This window comes from Bos indicus, chromosome 11 (assembly GCF_029378745.1).
Source record: "Bos indicus isolate NIAB-ARS_2022 breed Sahiwal x Tharparkar chromosome 11, NIAB-ARS_B.indTharparkar_mat_pri_1.0, whole genome shotgun sequence".
Taxonomy (NCBI): Eukaryota; Metazoa; Chordata; class Mammalia; order Artiodactyla; family Bovidae; genus Bos; species Bos indicus.
Genome location: NC_091770.1, coordinates 94,185,088 through 94,212,863, shown reverse-complemented (window position 1 = coordinate 94,212,863; position 27,776 = coordinate 94,185,088). Strand labels below are relative to the sequence as shown.

The window sequence follows — 27,776 nt, the reverse complement described above, 5'->3', positions numbered from 1 at the left end:
CCGGCAGAGGCTGGACCTGGGCAGAAGTGACAGGAGCCGTGGGACACCAGGGGCCTTGAAGCTCGCCCACCCGCACAGCAGGCTCTGGAGCCTAGGCCAGGATGACATGGCCATCCCCAGCAAGCCGCCCGCCGCCTGCCCCGAGAAGCCCTCAGCCCTGCTCGGGAACTCCCTGGCCTCACCCTGCAGGCCCCAGAACCAGAATGGCCTCCTGAACCCCAGCGACAAGGAGGAGGTGCCCACACCCACCCTGGGCAGCATCACTATCCCCCGGCCCCAGGGCAGGAAGACCCCAGAGCTGGGCATCGTGCCCCCGCCTCCTACTGCCCGCCCAGCCAAGCTCCAGGCCCCCGGCATCGCCCTTGGCGACTTCTTGGAACAACTGCCGGCTGAGCGGGAAAGGCGGGCTGCCCTCAGCTCAACCCCATTCCCTGGGCTCCTCTCCAGTGCTGCACCCCAAGACCCCACTGAACTGCTCCAGCCACTCAGCCTGGCCCCAGGGGCTGCCGGCAGCAGCAGTGATGCCCTGCTGGCCCTGCTGGATCCACTTAACACAACCTGGTCGGGCAGCTCCCTTCCACCAGGCCCTACAGCCCCAAATGTAGCCACCCCATTTACTCCCCAATTTAGTTTTCCCCCCATGGGGACCCCCACCCCATTTCCACAGCCATCACTCAACCCCTTTGTCCCACCTCTGCCAGCGACACTGCCCACCATGCCCCTGGTCTCTGCACCAGCTGGGCCTTTTGGGGCCCCTCCTGCTTCCCTGGGGCCAGCCTTTGCCCCCAGCCTCCTGCTGTCCAATTCTGGCTTCTGTGCCCCACATCGATCTCAGCCCAACCTGTCTGCCCTCTCCATGCCCAACCTCTTTGGCCAAGTGCCCATGGGTACCCACTCCCTGCAGCCTCTGGGTCCCCCAGCAGTCGCCCCCTCAAGGATCCGAACATTGCCCCTGGCCCGCTCAAGTGCCAGGGCCGCCGAGGCCAAGCAAGGGCTGGCCCTGAGGCCTGGAGAACCCCCACTCCTCCCAGCCAGGCCCCCCCAGGGCCTGGAGCCAGCACTGCAGCCCTCTGCTCCACGAGAGGCCAGAGACCCCTTTGAGGATTTGTTACGGAAAACCAAGCAAGATGTGAGCTCGGCCCCAGCCCCCGGCTCCGTGGAGCAGCTCAGGAAGCAATGGGAGACCTTCGAGTGAGCAGCGCTGAGGGTGGGGCGAGCCAAGGCCGGCCGGCCCTGCTTCCCCTGCTGCTGTTTCTACCCAGGTTCTACTGGTGGGAAGGGATGGGAACCCTCTCTGCCGCCCCTCCTCCTTTCCACACTGCCCATCTCTGGAGAATGGCGCCAGTTCCAGCCTGGGAATCGACCCAGCTCCTGGGTGCCTGTCCTGTCCCGACCCTTCCCCTGCCCCCCTAGTTGGGTTTTGCACTAAAGAGGTCAGCTGGGCCAGCGATTGCCCCAGGCCACATCTTACCCACCTTCCCTCTGGAAACTGCCCACCAGGAGCCCCGCGCGTCCTCAGGATGTCTCCTCCTGAGCCCCGTTCTCTTGCCCCAGCTGCAGCCCAGCCCGCACACCCCACCTTGATGGGCACGAGTGTTGGCGGTACACCAGCTCGTCTGCACGAGAGGCACGTGGTTTGGAGTTTGAAGTAAGGAACCCCCCTCCCCCACCCCTCCCCAGCTGGAGGATCTACCTGGCGAGGCATTTCCAAACCCTGTCTAGCAATATGCACACTCTTTCTTTACTGAGTCTTCACCCCAACCCCTCCACCTCCGTTTTTCTGACTTGGTTGGGATCTGGGGGCTGAGGGATCCACGGGATCCCTTGTGGTAACCAAACCAAGCCCCAGCCAGCCCTGCATGAGGGCCGGGAGCACCAGCAACTTTGATTATAGAAGACAAGACGGCAACAGGCAAACCCAAGAGCATTGGGACGGGTCCGGCCGCTGTCCACACTCTCCCTTGGGTCCCTAGAGGTTCTCCTGGTCTCCAGTTATGATCACATGAGGCTCAGACTCTTGTCGAGTGGGTCTCAGGGGGCAGAGCTGAGAAGCAGACACCCAGACCCCCACTGGAAGGCCAAGCTTACCACCACAGAGATGCAAGGGTCCCAGTGCCTGGCTCCTTGGGGCAGGAGGGGGCAGGGCACTAAGCCCCTCTCCAGGCCCCTGGTGAGTGAGCAGGCTTGGCTTCTGGCAGCCTGGAGGCAGGAGGGCTTGGAGTCACCCCCTCCCTGCCCACCTTGTGATTCCTGCCAGCATAGAAGTTCCTGAGGCCAACATCACCAAAGCTGAATTGAAATGTTTTGTTATTATTTCTTTTATCTTTCTTTTCCTTTTTACTTTTATTGATTTGATGGAATCTTGAAATTGACTAGTTTCAATAAACCAAGTTAAAATATGGCCCAACCATTTAAGAAAACAACCATCTGAGACATGCAGGAAATTGTGAACATTTTGACCTGATTTCTCATTTCCTATTTGTGAATGGTCAGACACACAGTCTCAGGGGTGTCTGAGGGGGCAAGGGGGTTTCTAGAGGCCCCTATAACCCCAGGGAGCCTTGTCATCATCTGAGGGACTGGGAGATCACCCCCACCCGTGAGTGAGCGAGGCCCGACCCTGAGGTTTGCTCCAACAGCATGGGGTGTGAAGGGCTGCTGGCCCCACACGAGCACCTTCGTCAGTCCCGGCCCCTGGGGCAAGTCCTCTCTTTCAGTCTCCGCAATGTCCTCTGGCCACCGGAAGCAGGGCGCTGTGTCACGCCTGGGCCACACGGGTGCCTCTAGGACACTCAGGTGTTTCAGCAGAGATTGCAGATCCATCCTGGGCAGACCCCCGAGCCCTGTCCTGACGGGGGGCAGAGTCTTAAGGCAAGAGGTGCTCGGTGGCCTCAGGGAAGCCGAGCCCACCCCATGGTCTCCCTGGCTGGGGCCGGTGGCAAGAGCACCATGTTCACAAGAGCACTGCTGTCTCTTCCCTTGCTGGACTGAGTCTGCAAATCCAAGGATGAATTTTGTGTGTGCGTTCAATAAAATCTTGAGAGAAACTGGTATCTCTGTGTCCTGAGGAAGCTCTGCAGGGAGGGGACTCCACCTCGGGGAACCTTCAGCATCTGCGTTTGTAGAGGTAGAGGCAGGACCCATGTAGTCGTCAGGAAGGCTTTGACCCTGGCCCACCCCCAAGCCTGTTCCCATTCAGGCCTCTGAGGGATAGGCTGGTCACAGTTGGGCACAGGGCTGCCGGGCCCCACACAGCAGGGCTCCAGGTCACCAATGACGTCAAAGGCACCTTGGCTCCAGGAAAAGTAAAGCTCAAGGGGATACCTGGAACCACCTCTTATTAGCAAGGGCAGAGCCTGGGAAACTGCACCTCTTGGCTGGGTTGGAGAGGATACCTGAACCAAGCACCCAGAGTGGATGTTAAGGGTGTCCCCACCCTTAACTGTCCCCACCCCTCACCCCCACCTGCCCATCATTCTGTCTGTGTCTCCCTCCCTGGTCTGTGCTTGAAAATTACAAGTTCTCAGAACTCTCAAGAACAAGAGGAGGACAAAAAAGAACCACCCAGCTTTTATACACTGGGGTTCCACCCAGAATGTCTTGTCTTAGGAATCTGCAAAAACACAGGTTTGCCAAATCTCTGACTTGATGAACTAATCAAGGCAGCAGCTTGGCTAAGCTCATGGTACCAGATGTTTTCTCCCTGCCTTTCCCAGGAGCCCCAGGGAAAGTTGGTCCCACCTCCTACAGGCTAAGGACCAAGCAAGCCCCTGGAGCCTAGCGTCCAGCCTCAGCCCTCCCACCCCATCCCGTGGCCCCATCACCACATGGCTCCACCTCCCACTGATTCCTGTGCCTCTGGAAGTTGGATGAGACCCCTGCGGGGGCTGGGTAAGGTCACCTACAATCGAGAAGTGGAAAGGGGTCTCCTGGTCTTGGCACAGGGGGCACTGGCCTGGGAAACAGGAAGGACCAAAGGGCACATCTCCAGGTCAGGGACAAAGGGACTCTGAAGCTCAGAGGCCAGGCCCTCAGACAGATGCCTGTCAGAGATCCTAGTGTGGCAGCATCACCAGGGAAGGGGCCGGAAGCAAAGCGGCCAGCTCTTCCCCTCATCTGTGTGTCCACAGGACCAGCCCCGACACAGAGGTGGTGCCAATGTTTGCTGAGCACCTGCCTCAGGGAACAACCCTGAGGGCTTCCTACGCATCCTCTCCTCAAATCCTCCCAGCGACCGTTAGGGAGGCGACTGGTCTGCAGGTGAAGGAGCAGCCTCGCTGGTGCGGGAGGAACTGGAGAAGCACAAGGTGGGCAGGGAGGGTGGCTCCTCCATCCTCATCGCCCCCTCAGGGAGGCCCCTTCCCCGTGCTCTCCCTCTCCCTTCCGGACACCTAACAGGACGACCCAGGTAGCCCCACAGCAGGCTGGACTGTAACGAATCCCAGAGCCCCATCCTTCCCCATAGTCACCCACCATCTTCACAACAGCCCTGTGAGGTAGGCCAGGGCTGCTTTCCGCGTTCTCCGAGCAACAGGCCCGCAGGAGGCAGACTGTGCGGGCCCAGACACTACCCCCCCAACTCCACCCCCGGCTCCTGCAGGTCTGCCCTGCAGTCCACATCCCAGACAGCGCCTGGCTCCAGCGCAGGGCAGTCAAATCTCCCTCCAGGAGCATCTGTTTGGAGAACCGGGAACTCATACATTAACCTCTGGCTCCTGCCCCCCATTCCACTGATTTCCAGCTGCCTCCAGGCCTCCGGAGACGGGAGGTGGGAGAAGCTGCCAGAGCTGGGGCTCTGGTCCTTGGGCCAGCCCTGGCCTGGCCTCCAGGAGCACTCGTGGCCCCGGGCTGCCCCTGTCCCAGGACAGAGAAGGTGGTCTCCTCCGCCCAGCTGCTCCTCCGTGGGGCCAGCTGCACCCACTACACGATCACACGCACAAACAAGGACAACATGCCCACGACCCCATCTCTAACACACGGGTATCTGCAAATCAACAGTCCCGGGTACACACACACTTACACACATGTACGTATACACACACACCCCAAAATACATCGTGTGCACCCACAGGTGCTTCTCCCAGCACAGCCGTGCATCTGCCGAGGCGAGACCTGGCGGCTGGACAGTGAATGTCCACAACGTTACAGGCGCCTCTGTTTCCCTGAGCGTGCCCCTTCCCCTCAGCCCAGCACGGGGCAGGGGCAGGGGCTCCTGGCAAAGGGGACACTTGCCCAGCAGGTATCCTGAGCCCTGCAGCAGCTCTCCAAGGCTAAGAAGTGGCCAGCCATTTCCCTGCAGGCTCCCAGAAGTGGCCTCCTTGGGTCTCCAGGTAGAAATCGAGGCCCTCACAGGGGCTGGAGCTGCAGCCAGGTGGGCCTAGATGAGTCTCTCCTCGGGCGGCACCTTGAGGACGCTGTCCATCTCCAGCCGGGCTCCGGCCACCTCCTGCTGGCTCGGACTGTAGGTGCCCTCTGACTGGCGGCGCTTTCTGGCCGCCAGGATCCCTGAGAGGAGGCCCAAGAGGAGCAGGAGGAGGCAGGCGCAGGCCGCGGGCACTGCTACCTCCAGCAGCGGGAACGGCAGCGGCAGTGGTAGGCCTTTCTGCAAGAGACGCAGTAAGAGGCCTGAGACAGTGGAGCTGGGGAGACCCCACCCCAACCCCAGGCCCTGCAGAGGAGAGGAAAAAAGCATCATGGGGCGGAAGCTTCCCTGAGACCGAGTGAGAGACCTGGCCCCAGGGGTATGCGAGCAAAGGAGCCACCTATCATAGCCACTGCAAGGGGATTCCTGTACAACCAAGGACTTCCAGTAGAAGAGAAACACATTTACTGAATGCCTAGTAGGAGCTCAACCCCAAGCGTGGGGTTTCATGTAAACCTCACAGTGATCTGATGAAGTGAGAGCAAGGCCGCCCGTGAGGACAGGAATCTTTGGTTTATTTTGTCCACCCGTGTATCCCCAAAACACTGAGAGGACAGCCTGCTCAGTAGACACTCGGTAAGTATGAGAGGAGAACACGGAGGCTCTGCCCAGATTCCCCAGACACACGACTAGGGGCTGATGAACCAGGACTGGCACTGCCCTCTGTCCACCCCCAACACCATGCCATGCCATGCCCAGCTCACACTACCATCCTGCAGTCTCGAATTCCAGCCAAAGGTCCTTCCTTCAGCTGGCCAAGGTGGGCCTCAGCGCCCAGCCCTGCCACCCCACCTCTCTCAAGAGACACCCAAACAAGTGATGGGACTTGATCCTTCCCAACCCCAAAGGGCGCTCTGGTTTTTTGAAGGTCTGCAGAGACCATGCCTAAGCCCCAAGTGGGAGGCATCTCAGGGCCAGGGGGCCCATGCAGGGCATGAGGTGGAGCAGGCTGACCTGGTTGATGGTGAGCTCAGAGTCCCCCAGCCGGCCCCCACCCCCAGGAGATACACAGACCAGGCTGTGGGGGGCCCAGACAGACACCTGGATGCCCCATCAAAAGATTCTACAGACCTGGAGCTCTAGAGCCCCAGAATCACAGATTTCTGGGGAGGGGGCAGAGGCCCAGGGTCTCAGATTCATCGGCCCTCCCTCCATCCCATGAGACCTCTCAGCCCACTGCAGCCTGGGTCCCAGTCTCAGCCCCCAGCTCTGAAGAAGGTGCCCAAGGCTGTAGAGAAAAATTCACCCCAGCCCCGAAGCAACCAGGGCAGGCCAGCCTCCAGCCTGGGGGAGCTGTAAAGCCATTTCCTCCCTAGGAGGAGGGCGGGAGGGGGAGCCAGAGGCTGTAAAGTTCAACTTGAAAGGAAGCATTTCCCCAGAAGCAGAGGGGATTGGGGTTTATGACCCAGCCCGCCAGAAGCCTGTGGAGATCAAGGCGCCTCCCCAGGCTTCGTGCCCCCCCCCCTTGCCAGGCCCACTCTGGCTCACTTCTGCCTGGGCCTGCAGAGTCCGCTCTGCCCCCTTGGAGGGGAGGGGGCCAGAGGGAGGTCCATGCTCAGGCTGCCTGCTGGCCCCCATCTATTCCCCCCCTCCACCGCCCCCTTCAGCTGAGCCTGGCTTCACGGCAGCCAAGCCTTCTCTGGCTTAGAGTCCTGGGCTCCCCAAATCTTCCTACTTTCCAAACCTGGCTCAGAAACCACCAGAGATTACAGGCTCCTATAGCCACCAACGTAAATCCCAGAATTCACTGCGGTCCCCAGAGGAATGGTCGGTGGGGGAGGAGGGGGCGGTCCCCAGGCTCCCCCAGAATGAACAGACCTCCTGTGCAGGGGTGTGGAAGGGCCCTGTCTCCTTGGCCTGCTACTCCCCACCCTGTGACAGGCCCAGGAATAGCTCCACAGGCCCTGTACACACGCCCCCCGCCCCCCACAACATCATCTCACAAAGTCCAAAACAGGCCACCCTCCCCGTCGGCCATCACTCACCACCACTTCGCAGAACTGGCCTGAGAACCTGGCATTGCAGACACATTCGTACACCCCATCAGCTGCCCGGCAGGTGCCCCCATTCAAGCAGGGGTTGGCTTCACAGGGGATCTGACATCTGGGAGGCAGGGAAGAGGGTGGGGCTGAGGAAGCTGCTCCCTCCCAGGCTGCCTCTAGCTCCCCCAGCTCCTTTACCTCCTCAAACCCGCCCCACACCCTCCACGCCGCTCACCCGCTGCCCCCAGCATGGTCCCAACCTGGTTGGGCCCTGCCAGGGGGACCTAAGTTGAATACGACCCTCATTATGCAGCAGACCCCTTCACCCCAACACTCGTGACCAAGAACGACCCTCTCGCTCCATTGAAAGCACAGGGGAGCCTGTGTAAAGGCGCCTGCCCAGGGATGCTGACTCCGACAGGAGGACCCAGAGCCTCTATTTGCATAGTATCCCCACGTGGTCCTGATGCTGAGTGTGGTGCTCTAAGAAACACCACTAGGCAACTACTCTCCAGCAGGTGTCTGGTAACAGAGGATGATGGTCTTGGAAGCCCCAGAAGGAAAGATCTCAGGTGACAGAGGTGGAGTGTCTAGCGCAGTGATGACAGTAAGGGCTGAGTAGGTGAGCAAGGATCCATACCCCACTTCACCCACCCTGGTTGGAGGGGATCCGGACGTCCACTCCCTGCCTTTGGATCTGTACTCTCCACACTCCCCAGCGCACCTCCCAGGCTTACGGAGCCCAGACCCACCTCTGCCCAGCAAAGCTCTCCTGGCAGCTGCAGTTGGCCCCCTGGGGCCCCTCCTCACACTGGCCACCGTTGAGACAGGTGATGTTCAGGCTGCACCCCTCTGGTGGGACAGGCAACCTGAGAGAAAGCAGGGACAGGACAGGACTTGGGACAGGACACAGGGGACCTGGCCCACCCCCACGCCCTGTGGGTCACTCAGGCAACCTGAGCCTTCTGCATCATCATCCAAGGAATTCAGGGCCACCTCCGACAGACCCTGCTGGAATTCATGGAAGTAGTGTCTGGGGTGGGAGGGGTGGGACACCGGGCTGCCACTCTACTGCTCCAGCCCCACCCCCAACAAGGTGTACCACAGCTAGACCCTGGCAGAACCCTTGGCGGCTCAGAGACCTTTGAGGAGCTGATGAAAGCTAAGGACCCTCCCGGGGTAAGAGCAGGCTCCTGGACATAAAGCCTGACCTTCTTTGCAGGGAGAAGGGGAGTCAGACCTCTGCCAGACACCCTTCCATAAGCTTGGCTCCGAAAGAGCTAGAAGTCATAGCCAAACTGAATATGGGAAGCGGCCAAGACTCCGAGCATCTTTCTCTGCCCCTGTCCCACGGGACTCAGGGAGGGGGGAGATGTCCGTGATGGGCAGCTCTGCAGGAGAGCCTCTTAAGTTTTCTTCCAACACTAGCTCTGGTTCCCCCACCCCCACTCCCAGAGGACAGCTTTGTTTATCTCAACTTTAAATTCACCCGGGTGTCCTGTATTTTATCTGGCAACGCTAGGGGGCTGTTGTTCCCAAGTTACAGATCACAGCGAAGTGGCTCAGAGAAGGGACGGGGCTGGCCGATGGAACCAGCGCTTCCCCAGTCTGGCTTCCAGTGTAGTCTGTCCCATCCACCGCCCCCGGGGGCCTACCCTCAACTCCTCACCCCTCGGACCCAGGCCACCCCGGCCGGCCGAGCGCACCTGCAGCGCGGGCCTGCGAAGCCAGGCGGGCAGCGGCACTCGAAATGACCGTCTGGGTGTGCGTGGCAGCGGCCGCGGGCGCAGGGCGCCGAGCGACACGGGTCGGCGCGGTCCTCGCAGCGCGGGCCCTCCCAGCCCGGGCCGCAGGCGCAGGCGAAGGCGTCGAAGAGGTCGCGGCAGGCGCCGCCGTGCAGGCAGGGCGAGGGGACACACACGGGAGCGCCGCTGCAGCCGAGGTGCGGGGCGGGCGCTCCGGGCCGGGCCGAGAAGGGCTCGCGGGAGCCGGGGGCCGCGCCGGGCCGCGGGCGCGCCAGGGGTAGCGGGTGGCCGCCGAGCGCCACGCGGCCCAGGCAGCCCGTGAAGTTCTCGGCCAGCAGGACTCGCGCGGCGCCCGGGCCGCGCAGGAAGTCCAGGTCGCCGGCCAGGCCACGCAGCGACACCGGCGTCGCCGCGCCGTCCAGCCAGAGCAGCCAGCGCGAAGCGACGGCCGCGGGCTGCTCCATGGCCAGGCGCACGCGGTGCCAGGCGCCGTCGGCCACACGCGGCCCGGGCGCTGGCAGCACCGCGCGGGGCAAACCGGGGCCGCTGCGCACGCCGGCCGCCAGCGAGCCGTTGCGCACCGCCAGCCACACGGCGGCCGGGCCGTCCTCAGCGCGCAACAGCCCTGCCTCGGGGTCGCGAGTGCGGAAGACCAGCGAGAGGCCGCTGAGAGCGCTGCCCGATGACGCGTTGTGCCCGCTGAATTCCGCCGGGGGTCCCTCGCGGAACGTGGCCTCCGCCACACCTGCGAGGGGAGAGAGCGTCGGAGGACGGCCTCTCGGCCCCCACCCCAACCCAAGCACACCTGGGTGATGTGGGGACCATTCGCCGCCTCCATTCCCCCAACCCCCGCCGTTTGGGCCTGGGGGCACACACACCCACCTAGGATCTAATCCCAGGAAGTGTTCCCCGTACCTCATAGAACTCTCTTACCTCCAGAGAACCAACTCTGGGCAGCCACGCTGCCCCCCAGGTCACAAACCAGGCAGTAACACCCCTTCAGAAAATCCGCCCACTCGCTCTTCACTGCAATCCTTTGAACTGTCTTCTTTTTAAAATGCTGAGCATGGGCTTCTGCTGGCGCCCCCATGGCTCCCCCAGAAAGTCCCAAGTTCTTATAAACCTCACAGGCCTTTGCACGTGCTTTGCCCCCTTGCTGATATGTCGCTCCCTGTGCCCAAGGTCTTATTCGCCCTTGAAAACCTAGCAAGTGCTCTCCTCCTCCAGGCTGCAACCATCCTGTCTACTGTCCCTGAGCCCTGAGGCAGGTGACGGATCTAAGCCAGCTTGGGTGTCCCGCATGTGGGCTGCCCAGGGCAGGCACTCACAGACAAAGCCATCAGGGACCTCCTCACAGGTGGCAGGCGGGAGACAGGGCTGGCCAGGACACCACAGCTGCTGGGCACACGTGGGCCCAGTGAAGTTGGCAGGGCAGGTGCAGTGGAAGTCATTCCAGGTGACGAGGCAAGTCCCACCATTGAGACAGGGCTCAGGCTGCAGGAGAATCGGGACAGGGACTGGCTCAGGCCTGGGGCTGGCATCTCCCTACCATAAACATCCCTACAGTGGCTCTTCACTGGGCACCTACTGCAGATACATCACCTCCTCACAAACAGATAGGAAAGTACCTAGCATTCCCATTTTTCAGATGAGGAAACTGAGGCTCAGGAGAACCCAACTGCCTGAGTCACCAAGGCAGTAAACAGAGCAGCCCAAGCTCACACCCAGGCTATTCCAATTCTAGGGCTGGTGCTTTCTTCATGACCCTGGGTGTCTCTGTCCACCAAACAACTCCTGCAGAAAGTCTTGGGCAGCCCTCTGCCCAGGCCAGGGTGTCTGTCTCAGACCACAACTGAGAGGGCAGGTATGGGGACTACCAGAGGGCAAGATCAGCTTGCCAGAAAAGAAATGGAAGCGAACCCTGCTCTGTCTTCAGCCTTGGAACTATGGGCAGACGCCCCACCTCCTGGTGCTACCCTGACCAGTAGAAGGGCATGCTGACTCCCAGAGATGCAGGGAAGATCCTGGAAAAAGGACCCACCCCTTCCTCTTGGCACTCACATTGCATGTGTCCTCAGAGACGCAGCCCATGGTGAGGTTCCAGGACTGCCCGCGGCCGGGCACGCTGGGCAGGCTGGAATTCCCCAGCAGTGGTGGAAAGAAGGGGAGGTGGAGGTCATTGAGTCGCACGTCCTGCATGCAGCCTCGGAAGGGCCCACCCCAGGGCTCGGCGTCACCAGGGAGGAGCCTGCCGCCCACGTGCACCTGCTGCCCCACACCCCACAGCTGATCAGGCCCGAAGCTGAGTGTCACCAGGTGGCGGAGCCCGTCATCCCAGCGCCCCGGGAGCACCAGAGCAGGACTGCCCAGTGCCTCGGCCCGGATCTGGCCCTCGCTCAGGAACACTGTCAGGCCAGAGGCCGAATCATTGGTGAGCTGGAGCAGAAGGCCAGCAGGTTCCCGGGTGCGGAGGAGGAAGGACACGGTGAGGTTGGGGCCTGGCGGCTGGTCGAGTAGGAAGGAGGCAGAGCTCAGGGTGCCCCCCAAGCCAAAGGTGGCAGCAGGAACCTCTGCAGGGAGAGAGGGTGCCAGGCGTGAGGCCTGCAGGCCACGGCAGGCACAGCCGCTGCCCTGGGGCCCACCTGGCCTGTGCCTCACCATCAGCACACGTGGGACCGCTGTAGGGCCGGGGGCAGTCACAATGGAAGTGAGTCCACAGGTCCACGCAGACCCCTCCGTGGGCACAAGGCGGAGGCTGGCAGTGCTCCTGGTGCCAGCAGCCCAGGAGGACATTCTCACCAAGGTCCTCGGGCAGCAGGAGATGCCCATCCACCTGCACATCCTGGAGGCAGCCCGCAAAGGCCACGCCGCCCAGCTGGGTGAAGCGGGACCCAGCAGGCGTGGGGGCCGGGGCAGCCGTGGCCATGGGACTGGAGGCCACACAGAGGTGGGCGGGACAGCCTTCATGCCAGAGCCGCAACTCCAGGACCCCCAGGCGGAGCGTCACCTCCACTCGGTGCCAGTGGCCATCATTGAGGGGTGGTTCCAGCAGCCTCAGGACGAGCACATTCTTGCCGTGGCTCCAGAGTGTGGCCTGAAGCCTGGCCTCCACCAGCGCCAGCTCCACGCTGCCTTGAGTGTCAGAGCACGTGGCCAAGGCACCCACACGTATCGTGGTACGAAACCTCAGGGCAAGACCTAGGGAGCTGCCAGCTGGCACCGAAGCCCGTAAGGGGTTCCCAGCCACCATGGAGAATGTAGTATTCTGGCCACAGAAAGGTCCATGGGTACCAGGTGGGCAGCGGCAGGTGTAACTGTGAACCCCTGACTCGAAGGTAGGGACGCAGGTGGCAGTCGGTGGGCAAGTGTGGCCCTGGCAGCCAGTGAGTGGCACAGAACAATCCAATCCACCCCAGGCCTCGGGGCACCCACAGATGTAGCCTGCCACGGTGTCTTCACAGGTCCCACCATGGAGGCAAGGCTCCGACAGGCATTCGTCCATGTCTTCCTGACACGTTGGGCCTTCGGGAGAGACCAGGCCAAGGCTCAGCACCAAGGCCAGAACCACAGTCTTGACCCAGAGCCTACCTGCCTCTTGGGACAAGGAGCTCAGTATCCATCAACTGAACCCATTCCCAGTTCTCAAAGGACTTCTTGAGGTCCTCAGAAGTCCCCAGAGGCTGGAATCCAGGATGCTCCCTTTGTTCCCACGTCTGGTGAGTCTTCGGGCCCTGTGAGGTCCATCCCCTACACGCTCGCCAGTGCCTGCTTTCCTCCCACCTTGCCTTCCCGGACTCACGAACTCTCTGGGCCACAGTCTAGCGTCCTCTAGTTCACCAGTCTTCAGAACCCCCTCCATCATCCGCCTCTACGAGCAGCCAGAGATCTAACGCATGACCTGGCCCAGCTCCTCTGCTGCGTAATGTCCCATCACTCCCCCTGGCACTCCTGATCCCTCATGGCCTGGGCACTATCAAGCATTCAGATGTCAACCCGCCTTCCTACAGACCTCGAGCTGCCTGTTCCTCCAAGCATTTCCTGGAAGTCCTGCCTCTGGGCTTTCGCTCATACTGCTCCCTCTGCTCGGCATGCCTCATTTTCCTAACCCTGCCTTTCAAACTCCTACTCATCCAGCAAAGCCCAAATTCAAATGGCCAGTCCTCTAGGAGGCCTTCCCTGGCCCTCAACCGCAAGCTACTGTGTCCCTCCCAATTCCTTGCCTACTCCCAGGCACAGTTCCCCAGAACCCTGGATTGAAAATATCTGTTTACACAGTTGAGATCTTCTCCAGGGGCCTGGGTACGTCCTTGGTGCCCAGCAAAGGACATGACATGGCCCTTGTGAACAGAGCAATGAAATGGAATAGGGAGCGGAGGTGGGTGTATGCATCTGTGGCACTGGAGCAGGCCCTGGCTCTAATGCCACCCCCATCCCTCTGCCCTAGGACCCTCGCTCTGGCAGTGGGGTCACCCTCCCTTCCAGGAGCCCCCAGGTCAGGTACTCTGGCCCCAGAATGGATCTAGAAGCCACAGCCCCACCCCTGCTCAGTCACAACCTCCACACAACCACTGAGGCCAGACCTGCCTGCGTAACCCAGCCAGGGGGGACCCAAACTTGGAGAAGCCAGCAGGATTTGAGTCCTGGCCCCAGTCAGCCCACAAACCACCGCCACCTTCCGGGGACGGCCAGCCCCAGCACTCCACCTCCGCCTGCCTGAGGGCCCCACCCTGCCTACCTGCCAGGAGCCACAACACCCGCAGGAAGGTCCCCAGAGCCCGCAGCCCCATTGCATGTCCCCACGGACGGGCTGAGAATGGCGGGCAGGCACCGAGGCTGGGGAGCCGTGCTCCCCGCCTGGCCGGCCGCCTCCTCCTTCAGCACGGACTCTGGAATGCCAGGCACTGGCCTCCCCCACGCCCAGCACAACCCAAAGGGAGGATGGCAAGGAGCCCAGCCCCACAGCCGGGGTTCCCTCTCCCGGGCCCTTACCTCAGAGGGCTGACCTCCCTGTCACCCGTCAGCTGAGCTCAGCGTGGGGAGGAGCTGGGCTTCCGCTGACCCTACTGAACCTGGGGGATGACACACCCACGAGAGAGCCCCTCCGGCTTCCTCTGTAAGGCCGGGGGGTCAGAGCCCGAGCTCAGGGGCCCTGCTGAGGAGAAGCACAGTGCAGAGAGTGCTCTGCAGAGCAGGGCGTGCTGCCGTGGGCCCACTGTGTGCCAGGCACCCACGAGGCCACTGCCTCTGGGGCAGGACTCAGGGAACCCCAGCTCTGGGGCGTGGCGGGGAGGAGATGGGCCTGCAGGGTGCCCAGGGGTGTTGGCCACCCGGGAGTGGGAGGCTGAACCCCAGCATCTGTGTGTGGGTGAGGGTGGAAGGGATGGCAGTTATCGCCCCCTCCTTCCCCTGGGCTGGGGAGCCAGTGCCCAGGAACCGTGCCAGGGAGAGGAGGCCCTGCATTCTGAGCAGGAATGCGGGCGGGCAGGGGGAGGTGCCACAGGCATTCCAGAAGAGCAGGGACGCTCCTCAGGCTCATCAGTGTCCGCAGGGAAGGATGTCTGTGTGTCTGTGTGTCCGCCGTACCCGAGGCAGGGAGAGGCCTCTGCAGACCCAGCTCCCGCCCACCCTTCTCCAGACACTGTCCCTCAGCTTTCCGTAACACGCCCCCCACCCTCCACCCACACACCACCCTGCCGCTTCCACCTCCTCTGTCCCCTTCCCCGCAGGCCCCAGCCTCTGCCCAGCCCTTCGATGTCAGGTGTCTAGAGTTCTCTCTGCCCATCATCCCACACTTCCTCCCGGACAACCTCGGCTGCCTCTGACCCCAACTGCCAGGATGACACTCCTGACCCCCAGTCTCAACCCCCCACCCAGACTCCTTCCCGTGGGTGCTCCACAAACAGACTCAGGGTGGATGACTGAACCCACCATCCTCTCTACCCAGTGCCACCCAGGGCAGAAACTCAGCCCTCATCTCTGACACATCCCCCTCATGCCTGGAATAACCCTCAGGACCTGGAGCATGCCCCTAGTAAGTATTTCTCAACCTCTACTCCAAAACATTTTCCCTCCACTCCCACCCCCTAAGCCCAGGTCGCAGCTCAGCCCTCTCTCCTGTTGCCTGGGCCACTGCCCCTACCTCCTCCCTAATGTCCTTAACCCCATCAACCCAGCCTCCACACATCAGCCAGAAGGGCTCTTCTTGCCCCAGGCCCACCAACTCTGACCTGGCCCTGCCCCAGTGCCCACCCGACCCCGGGCACCTGTGTAGCCGTCTGGACAGTGGCACTGGAAGCCATTGGGCAGGTCCTGGCAGAGGCCTCCACTGAGGCACGGCCGAGAGGCACACTCATCTACATCCTCGCCGCAGTCATCCCCTGCAAGAGGCCCAGTTGTGGTTCCCTCGGCCTCCTTAGAGCCCAGCTGGACTGGAAAGGGCCCATTTTTACGGCTAGGGAGACTGAGACCAGAGAGAAATGCTTGAACCCAACTCCAGCATCCCTCCCCTGCACTTGGACACTACAGACCTGCTTCCCTAGAAGGGGGGCAGGGGGCTCACCCTCAAAGCCCGGAGGGCAGCGGCACACGAAGCCAGCAGCCTGGCGAAAGCTGAAGTCATCTGGGAAAGTGGCCTGGATGCCCCCATAGAGGGTTGGATCCGAGCGCTGCAGGCACTGGCCCCCATGCTGGCAGGGGCCCACCGCACATTCGTCCTCATCCACCTCGCACCGCTCGCCACTGTAGCCTAGGGACACACACATGGGCATCAGGTCACACGGGGCCACCAGGCAGCACTCCCCCACTGCTGCCCAGCCCACCAGGGCCAGGCTGGGACAGCAACTCAGAACACCAATCCAGATACTCTGAGGCAGGGGCACACGGGACAGGAGTGACCGGGACCGCCTTCACCAGCAACATGTGACTAATATCATTACTATTTCTAGTATCACTGAGCACTCTGCTCCTGCAGGGCCCTGTGCCAAGGCTTCGTGGGCTTTACTCATTTACTCTCCTCACAACGGGCTTCCCAGGTGGTTCAGTGGTAAAGAATCCACCTGCCAAGCCAGCCGGAGACCTGGGTTGGATCCGGAGAAAGTTTCCCTGGAGAAGGAAATGGCAACGGACGCCAGTATTCTGATAATCCCACGGACAGAGGAGCCTGGCAGGCTACAGTCTGTGGGATCGCAAAGAGTCTGACAGGACTGCGCGAGCAGGCAGCAGCAGCGGCTCCCAACAGCCCAGGGGTAAGTGCTATGATCAGCCCTGCTTCGCAGATCGGGGAAGCTGCAGAGAAGCTGCAGTCACGTGCGCGCACTCTGCACCAGCGCACACCCGCACTGGCATCCCAGGCCGGGCCGCCGCACCCTGTGCCCCCGGCCCCCTGGGAGCGCGCGCGCGCATGCCCACACACCTGGCCAGCAGAGGCAGCGGAAGCTCCCGAGGCCCTCGAGGCAGGACGCGTTGTTCGCGCAGGGCGCCGACGCGCACTCCAGAACCTCCAGCTCGCAGCGCTCGCCCTCGTAGCCCGTGTCCGCGCAGTCGCACCGGAACCTGAAGGGGGCGCGCGGCCCGAGCTGAGGACGTGCCCGAGCCCCCAGCCCCCTGCCTCCACCGTACCCTGCCTCGCGCCCCTCCCCGTACCCCCGCGCCGGCACACCGCGCAGCCTCCCCGCCCAGCCTCCCCGCCCGGGGGCACGGCCTCCCGCTCACCCGTTGACCAGGTCGCGGCACACGCCCCCGTGTGCGCACGGCTGGCTCTGGCACTCGTCCAGGTCCAGCTGGCAGCTGGCGCCCCCGTAGCCCGGCGCGCACACGCAGCGGTATGAGCCCACGCCGTCCAGGCACGAGCCCCCGTGCAGGCAGGGCGCCGAGGCGCACTCGTCCACCTCCGTCTCGCAGGTCACGCCTGGACAGGGCCCGAGACAGACGGACAGCTGCACGCCCAGAGGGAGGGCGGAAGAAGCCGAGCCAGGCTGACCCCAGACCCACTCCAGACAGTGTGACCAGCAGCGGAATGTCAGGATCCGGAGAGGATCCGTTGGTGCGTCTTTCCAGAGCAGGTGTTTCTTGAGCCAGCAATGGCAGTGAGAGGGAAACAACACAGACCTCCCTGCCCCCTAGAGCTCACCGCAGTCTAGCCCGGGACACGGGGGATTAGTCAATATTACGTAAATGAGGATTGATTTTTCTATTTTGATAAGCGCTACTGTGGGTACGTGCTAGATCCTGTGACGGCGAGAGTCAGGGTCTTAGCCTGGGGAATCGAGAAAGATGAGAAGGCACTGGCTAGACTAAGATAAGGGCTTGTGCGGGTAGTTGGATTCCAGGGAGACTGTTGGTGAAGACAAGGGGAGAGTGGAGAAGGTGGGGCAAGAAAGCGGGTGGTGACAGGCCTTGGGGCCAAGTAACACGATCCGACCTTATCCTAAAAGTTTTAGGCGGCTGACTTATACGGTCTTTTCTACATTTTAGAAGGCTCACTCTGTCGGCTTTTTGTGGAGGGTGTAAGGAGGGACCCCAGCAAGGAGAGGCACTCCCCAGTGAAAGATGCTGGATCAAGGTAACCAGCTCCTTCGGGTTTTCCCTTGTACCGTCTTGCTTTTTTTTTTTTTTTTTTTTTAATTGAAGGATAATTGCTTTACAGAAATGTGTTGGTTTCTGCCAAACTACCGTCTTGCTTTTAAAACTGAAAGTCCTGTGTCCTGGGAACCCTGTCAGTCCTGGACAAAATTAAATCAGTTGGGAGACTCTTGCGGGAGGGGCTGTGTCGATGAAGGGAGATAGAGGAGCTCAGAGGTTGGAAACGAGCTGCCAGAGTTCATCGTGGAGCCCACTTGCCTTCGAACACTCCAGTGGCCCTGCCTCTGCTCCCTCAGTGGGATTGGTCATGGGGGGCCAGGGACCCAGCTGGCTCCAGCTGGAACCTTCCCCCATTCCCGGCTCAGTGAGCACAAAACAGAGCCCCTCCTTCCTGTGACCCAGCCCCACTCCCACCCTCTGTGCCAGGGGGAGCCAGGCCCAGGCCGCCTGGAATCCCAACCTCCCCCGCCTGGCTCAGAGCGGAAGGAGGAGGAAATGAATCACAGCAGATGCTGCCCCCACTCACGTCCACAGCTCACCCAGAAAGCATTACCCAAGGCGTCAGCACCACACATCCGGGCACGCACACACCTGCTGGCGCCCCCCACCCAGACGGTTCCCACAAATGCATTCAGGGAGCCCAGACACCCGTGGATGCTGGCAGAGACAGAGGCCTTTTGCATGACCTCCTCACACGTCCACAACTAATCTGTCCAGACACCTGCACTCTCACGTGATGAGAAAGGTACACAGAACCCACTTCCGAAGTTTCGTTTTCATCTGTGTGCCGAGATGTCTCTCCATGATACAGCTCCTCTCCTGGAGCCAGCCCCCCAGTCTGTATGCCTAACTCTGAGTGACCTCAAACTGCCCTCTGCAGTCAGAGGGAGTCATCTGAATTCAGGAACCCAGAGTGTCCACAGTGCAGGCTCCCAGCTGCCCTAAACCCAGCCTCACCCCCAGACCTGTCCCAGCTGTGCCCTCCTTCCTGATGTGCATGCAGTTGCTCCAGGTTGCTCTCAACTTGGAGCCTGAATGGGACTGGGACGGGGACTTTGGAGGAAGGAACTGTCCCCCTCAAGACAGCAGAGATCCCTGGGGGTACATCTACATTACAGTTTGCGCAAGACCACCAGTGTCTCTGCAGGAGCCTTGGGGGGGCTGCCCACAGGGGTGGGGGTTCTGCATGACAACCTGAACCATACCAGGGGTGTTCATGCTCTCGAAGCATCAGATGAGCCACCAATGACAGGTCTGGAATGAATTGATACTGGAAATACTGTCTAGACGTGTCCTCATTAAAGCCAAAGCAGGCCTATCTGTACTCTAGTCCCAGAGACGCCCGAAGGGTGTCTCCACCCCCAGCATCACCTGAACCCCACAAGGGACTGAAATAACATTGTCCAGTGCCTGTTCTGTGCCAGGCACCATGCTAGTTCTCACTCACCCACATTCTCATCCAGAGCTGCCAGCTGCCTGAGAAGCATCAGTTCCGCAGCATGACCAAGAGTGGGTACACCCCAGAACTGCCAGGGTGCCTAGAGCGGGTCTCTATGCTAAGGCCAAAGCCAAATTCACGATCTGACCTCTGAGTCGCTGACAGGACCGACATTACACGCCTCTGGGGCAGCTGGGCGTTACCTTCATAGCCGAGCGGGCAGTGGCACTCGTAACGATCCGCCAGGTTGCGGCAGGTGGCCCCATGGTGGCAGGGCCGGGACGCACACTCATCGATGTCCAGCTCACAGTGTGGACCCTGGAATCCCGGCACACAGTAGCAGCGGAAGTCATCGGGCCCTGGGCCCTGGGGCACACACAGAGCGCCGTGGTGGCATGGCTGACTGGCACAGCCCCGGGGCTCCAGGGGCACGCAGCTGTAGCCAGCGTTCTCTGTAGCCTGGCACTTGGTCCCTGGAGCGCATGGGTCTGAGGCGCAGGCACCCGGGGTCTCTGAAGGCACCGTCCCTGCAGAGAAAGGAGACTGGCTGGGCAGGGTGGACAGGGGCTGCTGGGATACCTCTCTCCCCACACTCAGGCCCATCCCCAGATCCCAGAGTTGGTGAGCAGTGGAGGTCGTCGGGACTCAGGAGAGAGGGCCAAGGGGTCTACAGACAAGGTCCCAACAGGCACCCAGATCTGGGAATGGTTTGGGGAGTGTCTCCTCTGTAAAGGAGGACCCAGGCTGCCTGACTCCCCAGGCAGGATTAGTGAGCAGACGCCCCCTGACCCTGTGAGCTCCGTGCTCCAGTGCCCGCACATCCCCACAGCACCCCTTGCAGGCAGGCGCTATTGGGCCCACTTTACAGGAGAGCGGGTCCAGGCTCAAGTGTGAAAGTGAGGTCTCTGGCCTGAGTCCTGGCTCAGCCTTCAAGGTCCGTCCGAATGCTCCAGCCCCACCTAGGGAGGGGTCCCTGGCCTCCCACTGCCCACTCCGCCACTCCCACTGGGGGTCTGGTAATTCCATCCCTACGTGAAACTGGAGATGGAGGACTTCAAAGGCCCCTCTCCCCGCTCCACCCTGCTTCCCCTCCCTGAACTTCTCACCGGACCTGCCATCAGTAAATGTGAGCGACCGCACTGGCCGCGGTCACAGGGTAGAGGGCAGGTAGTGAGACATGCTGACCAAACTCCCAGCTCCAGCCACTGGACACGTCTCCACGAGGCAGAGCTCCCTCTGTTAGAGGGTCACCTCCTGATCTGCGGCCCGCCTCCCTCCCGCCCTCCTTTGCTAAGGGCCTGTCAGTGTCAAGCTGGTGTAAGACCGTCTGAGCCACCAGGGAAGCCCAAAGTGAAAGCGACCCCATGGACTGTGGCCTACCAGGCTCCTCCGTCCATGGGATTTTCCAGGCAAGAGTGCTGGAGTGGATTGCCATTTCCTTCTCCAGGGTATCTTCCCAACCCAGGGATCGAACCGGGGTCTCCCACACTACAGACAGACGCTTTACTGTCTGAGCCACCAGGGAAGCCCCTGTAAGAACTTAGAAGCTGTGAAGGCAGAGAGTCCTGGGTTCAAACCCTAGTTCAAAACAAGCTGTGAGACCTCGGGCAAGTCGTTTCTCCTACTGAGGGATGATAACGTACATGCCTGATAGGATGAGGGCAGATTGCAAGCCTTGGGACGGCAGTCAAGTGCCCACACGTTCAAAGAACTCTGTATGTGATTGGGGAAGGGAGCGGCCCCCAAGAAGGAGGCACACCCCCACCCCCCTCCACCCCCCACCCCCGCACCTGGTGCTCCAAGGTGCCCCACCCCCACCCAGGTTGTCATCCAGACACTAACCAGGCCCCAGCACAGCTTCGAGCCCTGTGCCTCCCCTCCCCTCCCCAGCAAAGACCCCCAGATAAGGCTCGACAGCCTCTCAGGCGTCATCCACATTCCAGCAGGCAGGGCGGTCCACCGGCAGGGAGACAGAGGTACCAGCCAATGATCCAGGGAGAGACCTGCTGTCAGCCCCACCCCCGGCTCCCAAAGCACGTGGTACAACTCAGCCCGGGCTCACTCCCGGAGATTCTCACTAAGAGGGGGTTGGGGCAAGCACCCACCCAGGGCCGGGCCTGTGCCAAGGAGGACAGAGGGTCTGAAATACTGTCCGGCCAAGACGACCTGGAGCGCTGAGATTCACCGACCCTCTCTGCCCACAGCCCCACTCCCCCAAGCCTGGTCGCATGGGTGAGGACAGGGGGCTTCTGGGCCTCTGGGAGGGGCTTATGGGCAGCTTGTTTTTTTCCCGCCCTGAACCATGATGGCTGGTCAGCCTTGTCCCCCAGGGCTAAACAGTCTGAAGGAGAGGGGAGGATGCTGTGATGGGCATCAGACCAGCTTGTGTGAACAGTGGGGTGTGAGCAGTGCCCACCTTGCGGGTGTTGTGAGGAGCCACTGAGGGGACGTGAGTGAAGCCCTGCTGGGCACCAGTGAGCCTTCAGTGAGAACTCTGGCCATTTTGACCTGGGTCCCTGGACCCAGCGCCCTCAGGAGGATCAGCACAGCACCCGCAGCTCCCACTGTGAGGAACCCTGTCTCCTGGGTCCTGTGCCAGCAGGCCCTTCATTTGATCCCGACAAGGTGTCACTCTTCGTGTGTGTGACCCAAGGGTTCTTGTTGGTGTTGTTGTTTAGTCACTCAGTCGTGCCCGACTCTCGCGACCCCATGGACTGTATCCTGCCAGGCTCCTCTCTCCATGGGATTTCCCAGGCAAGACTACTGGAGTGGGTAACCATTTCCTTCTCCAGGGGATCTTCCCGACCCAGGGATCGAATACCCTACATTGGCAGGAGGATTCTTTACCGCTGAGCCACTAGGAAAGCATGACCATCCTAAGGGATCCCACCCCAATCTGGAGCTTTGCCCCCCGATTCAGAACCCTCTATTTCAGAGCAGACTGGAGAGACAGCGCCTGGGGGGACAGGGAAAGTGCTTTGTCCCCGAAGGAGCAGGTGGCCCCAGGAGACAGAGCCCGGCCCCACTGAGGAAGGAGTTTTCCTGCAGGCAGAGAGGGAGGGAGCCCTCTGTCCCAGGAGGCATGCAGTGGAGCGGCGGTCTGCACCAGAGGGACAGCCATCTCTCTTGTGTAATCTCTGTTTTCACATTTACCTTAGGGGGTAGACAGTGCTACCATTCCTTTTTCACAGTTGAGGAAAGTGACGCTCAGAGATAAGCGACTTCACAGTTTCCCAAGAGGGCCTGGAATCCAAACCCAGGTCTCACTGCTCCAGAGCCTCCACCCTGGGGGGTTCCAGCATCACCCCAGGGCCTGTATTAAGAATACAGATGCTAGGGCCCCACTCCAGACCCAGAGATGCAGAACTGTTGAGTTCCGGGGCCCAAGAATCTTCACTGCAGCATGCTCCCTGGGGAGTTCTTTGCACACTGAGGCTTGGGAACGAGCACTGACCTTAGGCTCTCTGCCTTCAGGGAGCCAGCCCAGGAGGCCAGGCTCGCCCAGGGCTGAGCGGAGGAGAGGTGAGGATGGCGGGTCAGAGGCGGGGCCTTCCTGGTCTGGCTGGAGGGGCGTGGCCTGTTGCCAGGGTGACGAGGGGCCTGTGCTTATCTTTACAAATCCTTCCTGACCTCTCAGGCTGCCTGGGACGACCTGGCCAGGGAGGGATTAACGGACACTCGCCCCTCCCCTCGGACCTGCTGCCCTGCCCTGGAAGGCCCAGAACCCACCTCCCGGAAAGGAATCTTCTTCTCGCAAAGGACAGGATTATAGTAACAGGAACCGTTCGTGAGTGCATGTGTAGCTCTGCTACGTGTCTTACATCTATTATCACATTATTGAGTTTGAGTTAAACTGGAAAGGATGGGGGCCATTAAGAAAACTTCTGTTTAACTTGCCCAGGATCACCCCTCGAAAAACTAAGCAGCAGATCATTTCCAGCCTTGTGAGAAGTCCACATCTCCCAGTGCTTCTGAAACTCCCATCCTGCAAACTCTAAATTGCCACCCACGTATTGTCACTTTAGAGCATTCTAGCCCGCCCTCCCCCAGGCACTGAAAGAGACTGGAGACTCAGAAGGTTTGCCTAAGAGTGCAGTTTCCAATATCAGCCTGGGCGGAGAGGGCAGTCTTCCCTGTCCACCCTGAACCCAGCTGCTAGCAATCCCAGGGTGTTCCAGGCCTCGCTGGTGCCTAGTAATGCCTACATTATGTGCACTTGTAACAGGCCTAGTGAGAACTGCCAACTCATGAGAAGTGTTTGCTGAAGGTGGGTTTTGTGAAGCTTCTCATCTTGACAACGCAAAAAAGAGAATATATCTAAGAAGCCACCCAAGATCCCTTAAGACATGCTTCTAGGGAAAAAACTATCCATCTAGCAGCATGAGGCCCCAAGGGCAGGGCTGAAACAGTGCAGCGCAACTGAGACAGAGCATCCGGAAAGGGCTAAAGGACTCTAACAAGGGAGGAGAGTTCGGGACAGTCTTTTACAAGAATGTTTATCTCCTGAGGTTAAAAGGCAGCATTTTGATAATCCCAACAATAGCCGTCATGGATCCACTGCCTGTCCTTTGTCCTCATTGGCAAATCCCAGTGTTTCCAAACCACGATCTCAGAGGGCTGGGGCCATGGAGGCAGGCAGTTTCTGGAAGGAGGGTGAGGCGAAGCAGATGGGTTTCCAGACCTGCCACCCCAACAGGCCACTTTTAACTGTTAGTGGCCTCTGGCTTCTGTCTAAAATTTCCTTTGAAATGGGGTTTCACGCCAAACCTAAGTTACAGAACCACTGCATTTTCTTGCTGAATTCTTGTAGCAGCTCTCAGCATGAGCTGGTTTGCTGCCTTTAGACAGAAGCACAGAGAAGAGAGGTGACTGTCCATAGACTTGTCCCATAGGCGGCTGTGAAATCCTGGCCCTGCCACATATCAGGTGTGATTCTGGGCAAGTTACTGACCCTCTCAGGGTCTCGCTTTCCTCCTGTGTAAACTGGGGGTATCAGAGTTGACCTCACAGAGCTGTTGTGAGAATTAAATTCCATCATGCTAGTCCAGTAGCTTTCGACTGCAAGGAGATCAAACCAGTCCATCCTAAAGGAAATCAACTGAATATTCACTGGAAGGACTGATGCTAAAGCCAAAGTTCCAATACTTTGGCCACCTGACTCAAAGAGCTGACTCACTGGAAAAGACCCTGATACTGGGAAAGATTGATGGCAAGAAGAGAAGTGGGCAGCAGAGGATGAGATGGTTGGATGGCATCACTGACTCAATGGACATGAAAAATTGAGCAAATTCGGGGAGAAGGACAGAGGAGCCTGGCATGCTGCAGTCCAGGGGGCCACAGAGAGTTGGCCATGACTTAGCAACTGAACAACAAAAATCCAGCAGCACAGTGCCTGCCACATAAAGGCTGGTGTATTATTTATTCAGTATCTTTACATGGGGCAAGCAGTGACTATCCAACAAATCCTGACGTTGGGGTGCTAGCATGTGGCTCCTTCTCCCCGCCTCTGTCTTCCAGGTCCCCTCGCAGCTCGGGCTGGAGGAGGAGCTGGGTTTAAGGGCTGGACTCGCCACCCCTTTGTCAGCCGGGCTCCCCGGGTGAGCAGGCGGCAGGGAGGGAGGGATGTGAGAGCCCGACATGCCCCACTGTGCTCCAAGATGCTTGGTGCTCTCCTAGCAACCAGCCAGGCTTTTGTGGCCGAGCGGGCCCAGACGGAGGGGCCCCGCTCAGGGCCTGGTAGGGGTGGGCGGCAGAGCCAGAGGCCCAGGGCATCCAGAACCCCATCCCCTCTGGAATGGAAATTACTTTTCAAATGACGTCATCTCCTGCCCTTGCCCTCCTGGCAGTCAGACCCTGGGGTCCTGGTCTCCAGAAATATTCATGCCCGTAGCACCCCCACCCAGGCTTTCTGGGGATCCCCAGGGAGGGGGCTCCCTGTGCTGAAATCGAAGGGGGAAAGGCTGGCCCTGGGGATCCCAGCAGGGCTAGGTGGGGGTGAGTGTGTGGATCAGTGTCCGTGCCCTTCTGCAGCGCCCGTCTACTCAGTGTTCACTCTGCCACAAGGTTCACGGGAAGGCACACTAGCGAACGAATGCACACGCGTGTGTGTCACACACAGGTGGGTGTGTGTGCTCAAGTGCATGTGTGCTGGCTCTACATGTGCCTGTGGACACCTGTTCATGTGGTGGTGTGTGCCCTGGTGCACGCCACCTGACTGTGCTGCTGTGGGGGTGGGGGTGCGTGTGCACACACACGTGTGGCTTATGTGTGCACATGTGTGTGCAGGTGCGTGTGTGCATGTGTGTGATCTATATGTGTGCACTGTCGGGTTGGGGACAGACACCAGATCCCCAGACCAGGGCTCCGTGCCCCTCGTGCAGAGAGCAGAGAGCAGGCCCCAGCTCCTTTTTGATTTGCCTCAGGGCCCAGCTTATAAGCCCCCATCCCTCCCTTCACCTCAGTTTCCTTGCTGCACACGGTGGGGGCTGGGGGGCCTCATCCTCCCCAAGGACCCGGCAGAGGGGAGCGGAGACAAAGGTTTTGTGAGCTGGGCCCTGTTAGAGGCTGAAGAAGGTCACAGGTAGGGGCCTCGGGGGGGACTCTGAGGAGGTGGGGGCTCCCCCAGTGGCTGGGCTGCAAAGGCCAGGCCACCCTCCTGCGCAAGGCTTCCCAGGCCTGGCCCCGTAGCTATAGTGACCAAGACAAAGCGTCCCCAGACCCCCCAGGAAGAATTCCAGCCCGCGCACACGTGAATCCACTTGGACAAAAGCAAAAACCTCTTGGTGAACAGTCTGGCTTCACAAAGCCCTTTCAGCTTGATCTGGAAATGCCAGGAGTGTGGGGGGCAACAGTACCCAGCCACCCCCCAGGGACCCCAGAGCATCCCCAGCCCTGTCCCTCACACACACACACACACACACACACACACACACACACACACACGAAAGCGAGGCAGGCAGAAACCCTGCGTCTCTTTCCCTCTTCTCCACCGCAATCCACTGAGCTGGGGTCTGCGGCCCCCACCCCACGTCCTTATGTCAAGAGCAGAGATGGTTCATCCCACTCGATAACTTATGCCCCACAACTCACACTGGGATATAGCCCATCACACCCACAGAGCCTCAGACACAACTGCTGGCTCGTGCAGGACAGCTGTCCCACCTCACAACTTAAATGCACCCACAACCCACCGTCCACAACCTGCACACAGCTCACATCAGACTCCCCAGACTCAGGCCTCACAGGCAGAACACCCCAGCCCAACACCCCCCACCCCCCGCCTTACAGGGTACAACAGCCCACCCGTTACCCAGACCACAGGGACCACAGCTGGCCCTTTTCTGGACCCCAGAAAGTCCCCCTGGACGGAATGAGCTCCAGCGCCCCACAGCAGCACACCCTGTGCACCCCACCGTCGGGCCTGGCGCCCACATGGACAGCCCCACGGCCTGGGCTGTCTGCTTTGTGGATAGACCTAGCCCCAGGCCCCCCAAGCCTGGGACCCCAACTCACCAGCCGGTAGAGCGAGGACTGGGGCCCTGTGCAGCAGCAGCAGCAGCAGCAGGAGATGGGCCGAGGGCCTGGGGTCCCGGGTCCCAGGCCAGGCCAGCGCCATGGCAGCACTCTGCTCCGCGGCTGTGGGAACAGGCGGCCAGGCTGGCTCCACACCCCCCTCTCCCTCCAACCAGCACTAATGCTGTGGACAGAGGCCCGGCCCCGCCCGCCCGCCCCTCCTCCTCCCCCTCCCCCTCCCCCTCCTCCCTTCCCTGCCCTCCCTGGCAGCTCCACCTTGAGCAGCGTTCTAGAGGAGGGGTCTGAGCCACCCCTCTCCCCCAGGCCCGGGGCCCCAGACTCCAGATGAGGCCTCAGGAGCCCCCGTGGGTCTGACCTCATCTCAGGGCCCACCCGTCTCTCCCTCCTGAACCGCACCCCCCCACCCACCGCCTTGTCCTCCCACCTCTCAGGTCCTGCTGCCTCAGCCTCCCAGAGACATTTCTGTTCTGGGGACTGTTCTCACCAGAGGATCCAGCTACTCCCAAATCCTCCCAGCAATCCCACCCTGCCCTCCTCCCCATCGTCTCTCAGCTCCCTCCCCATCCTGGCCAAGCTCCCCTCCCAGACCTCCCCTCTGCTGGAAGCCACAGCCCCTACCACTCAGCCTGGTCCTCCCATCCTGCTCCCTCCCAGGGCTCCCTCCCACCCACAAAGGCACCCACCCCCTCCCCATCACCCTTCCCCCTGCCGCTGAAGCCCCCCTCCCCACATTCAGTCCACCACCAACTCCTGGCAGCTCTTCCTTCTCAGAGTCCCTTGGTCCCCCCACCCCTTCTCTGCACTCCCACACTGCCACACACAGCCCCTCTCACCTCAGCCCCCAGGCTAAGGCCCCCATTCTCACCACCCCCTCACCAGACAAACTGAGTCTCTTCTATTTCTCCCCTTTGCCTAGATCTTCACCTTTGCTGTTTATGACTCCAGAAGCTTCCTTACAGTCCAAGGCAGCCCATTACAGCAGCTCTGAACGGCAAGCTTTCCCTGCGCTACTGCTGGGAAGTCCTTCTTGTTGTCTAACCTTACAGTCTCCTGCTGCACTTGATGTTTGCTTGCTC

At 60.7% G+C, this 27,776-nt stretch overlaps 2 protein-coding genes across 9 annotated transcripts in view; one reads left to right on the top strand and one right to left on the bottom strand.

The window, feature by feature from the left end:
* Window positions 1–3,053, top strand: part of DENND1A (DENN domain containing 1A) — a 531,199-nt gene extending 528,146 nt beyond the window's left edge. For 5 of the 7 annotated variants that reach the window (XM_070798129.1, XM_070798130.1, XM_070798128.1 and 2 more), the window contains one exon: window positions 8–3,053. In XM_070798129.1, the coding sequence (XP_070654230.1) occupies window positions 8–1,195 (1,188 nt within the window). In that variant the 3' untranslated portion in view covers window positions 1,196–3,053. The remainder of the gene's footprint in view (window positions 1–7) is intronic. The other 2 variants (XM_070798133.1, XM_070798134.1) reach the window with 1 other exon arrangement.
* Window positions 2,303–26,846, bottom strand: CRB2 (crumbs cell polarity complex component 2). Of its 2 annotated transcripts, XM_070798126.1 has the most exons (13): window positions 26,680–26,846; window positions 19,371–19,694; window positions 16,860–17,055; window positions 16,561–16,700; window positions 15,709–15,894; window positions 15,413–15,526; window positions 11,808–12,671; window positions 11,211–11,719; window positions 10,478–10,643; window positions 9,111–9,894; window positions 8,157–8,273; window positions 7,408–7,525; window positions 2,303–5,602 (listed from the first exon to the last, which is right to left on the bottom strand). In XM_070798126.1, exons 1-13 carry the CDS (start codon window positions 26,780–26,782, stop codon window positions 5,378–5,380), a joined length of 3,846 nt encoding a protein of 1,281 aa, XP_070654227.1. In that variant the 5' UTR covers window positions 26,783–26,846; the 3' UTR covers window positions 2,303–5,377. The 2 variants fall into 2 exon arrangements, with proteins under 2 accessions (XP_070654227.1, XP_070654228.1); XM_070798127.1 differs by lacking the exon at window positions 15,413–15,526.
* Window positions 26,847–27,776: the final 930 nt, after the last annotated feature.

Excerpts from the sequence above, each read along its gene's own strand:
- CRB2 (XM_070798126.1), bottom strand. The coding sequence starts at position 26,782 with ATGGCGCTGGCCTGGCCTGGGACCCGGGACCCCAGGCCCTCGGCCCAT. Across the intron at positions 16,701-16,859 it reads TGCCGCGACCTGGTCAACGG|GTTCCGGTGCGACTGCGCGG; the intron begins GTGAGCGGGAGG and ends CGCCCCCTTCAG. Across the intron at positions 9,895-10,477 it reads GGTCCCTGATGGCTTTGTCT|GTGTGGCGGAGGCCACGTTC; the intron begins GTGAGTGCCTGC and ends CTCCCCTCGCAG.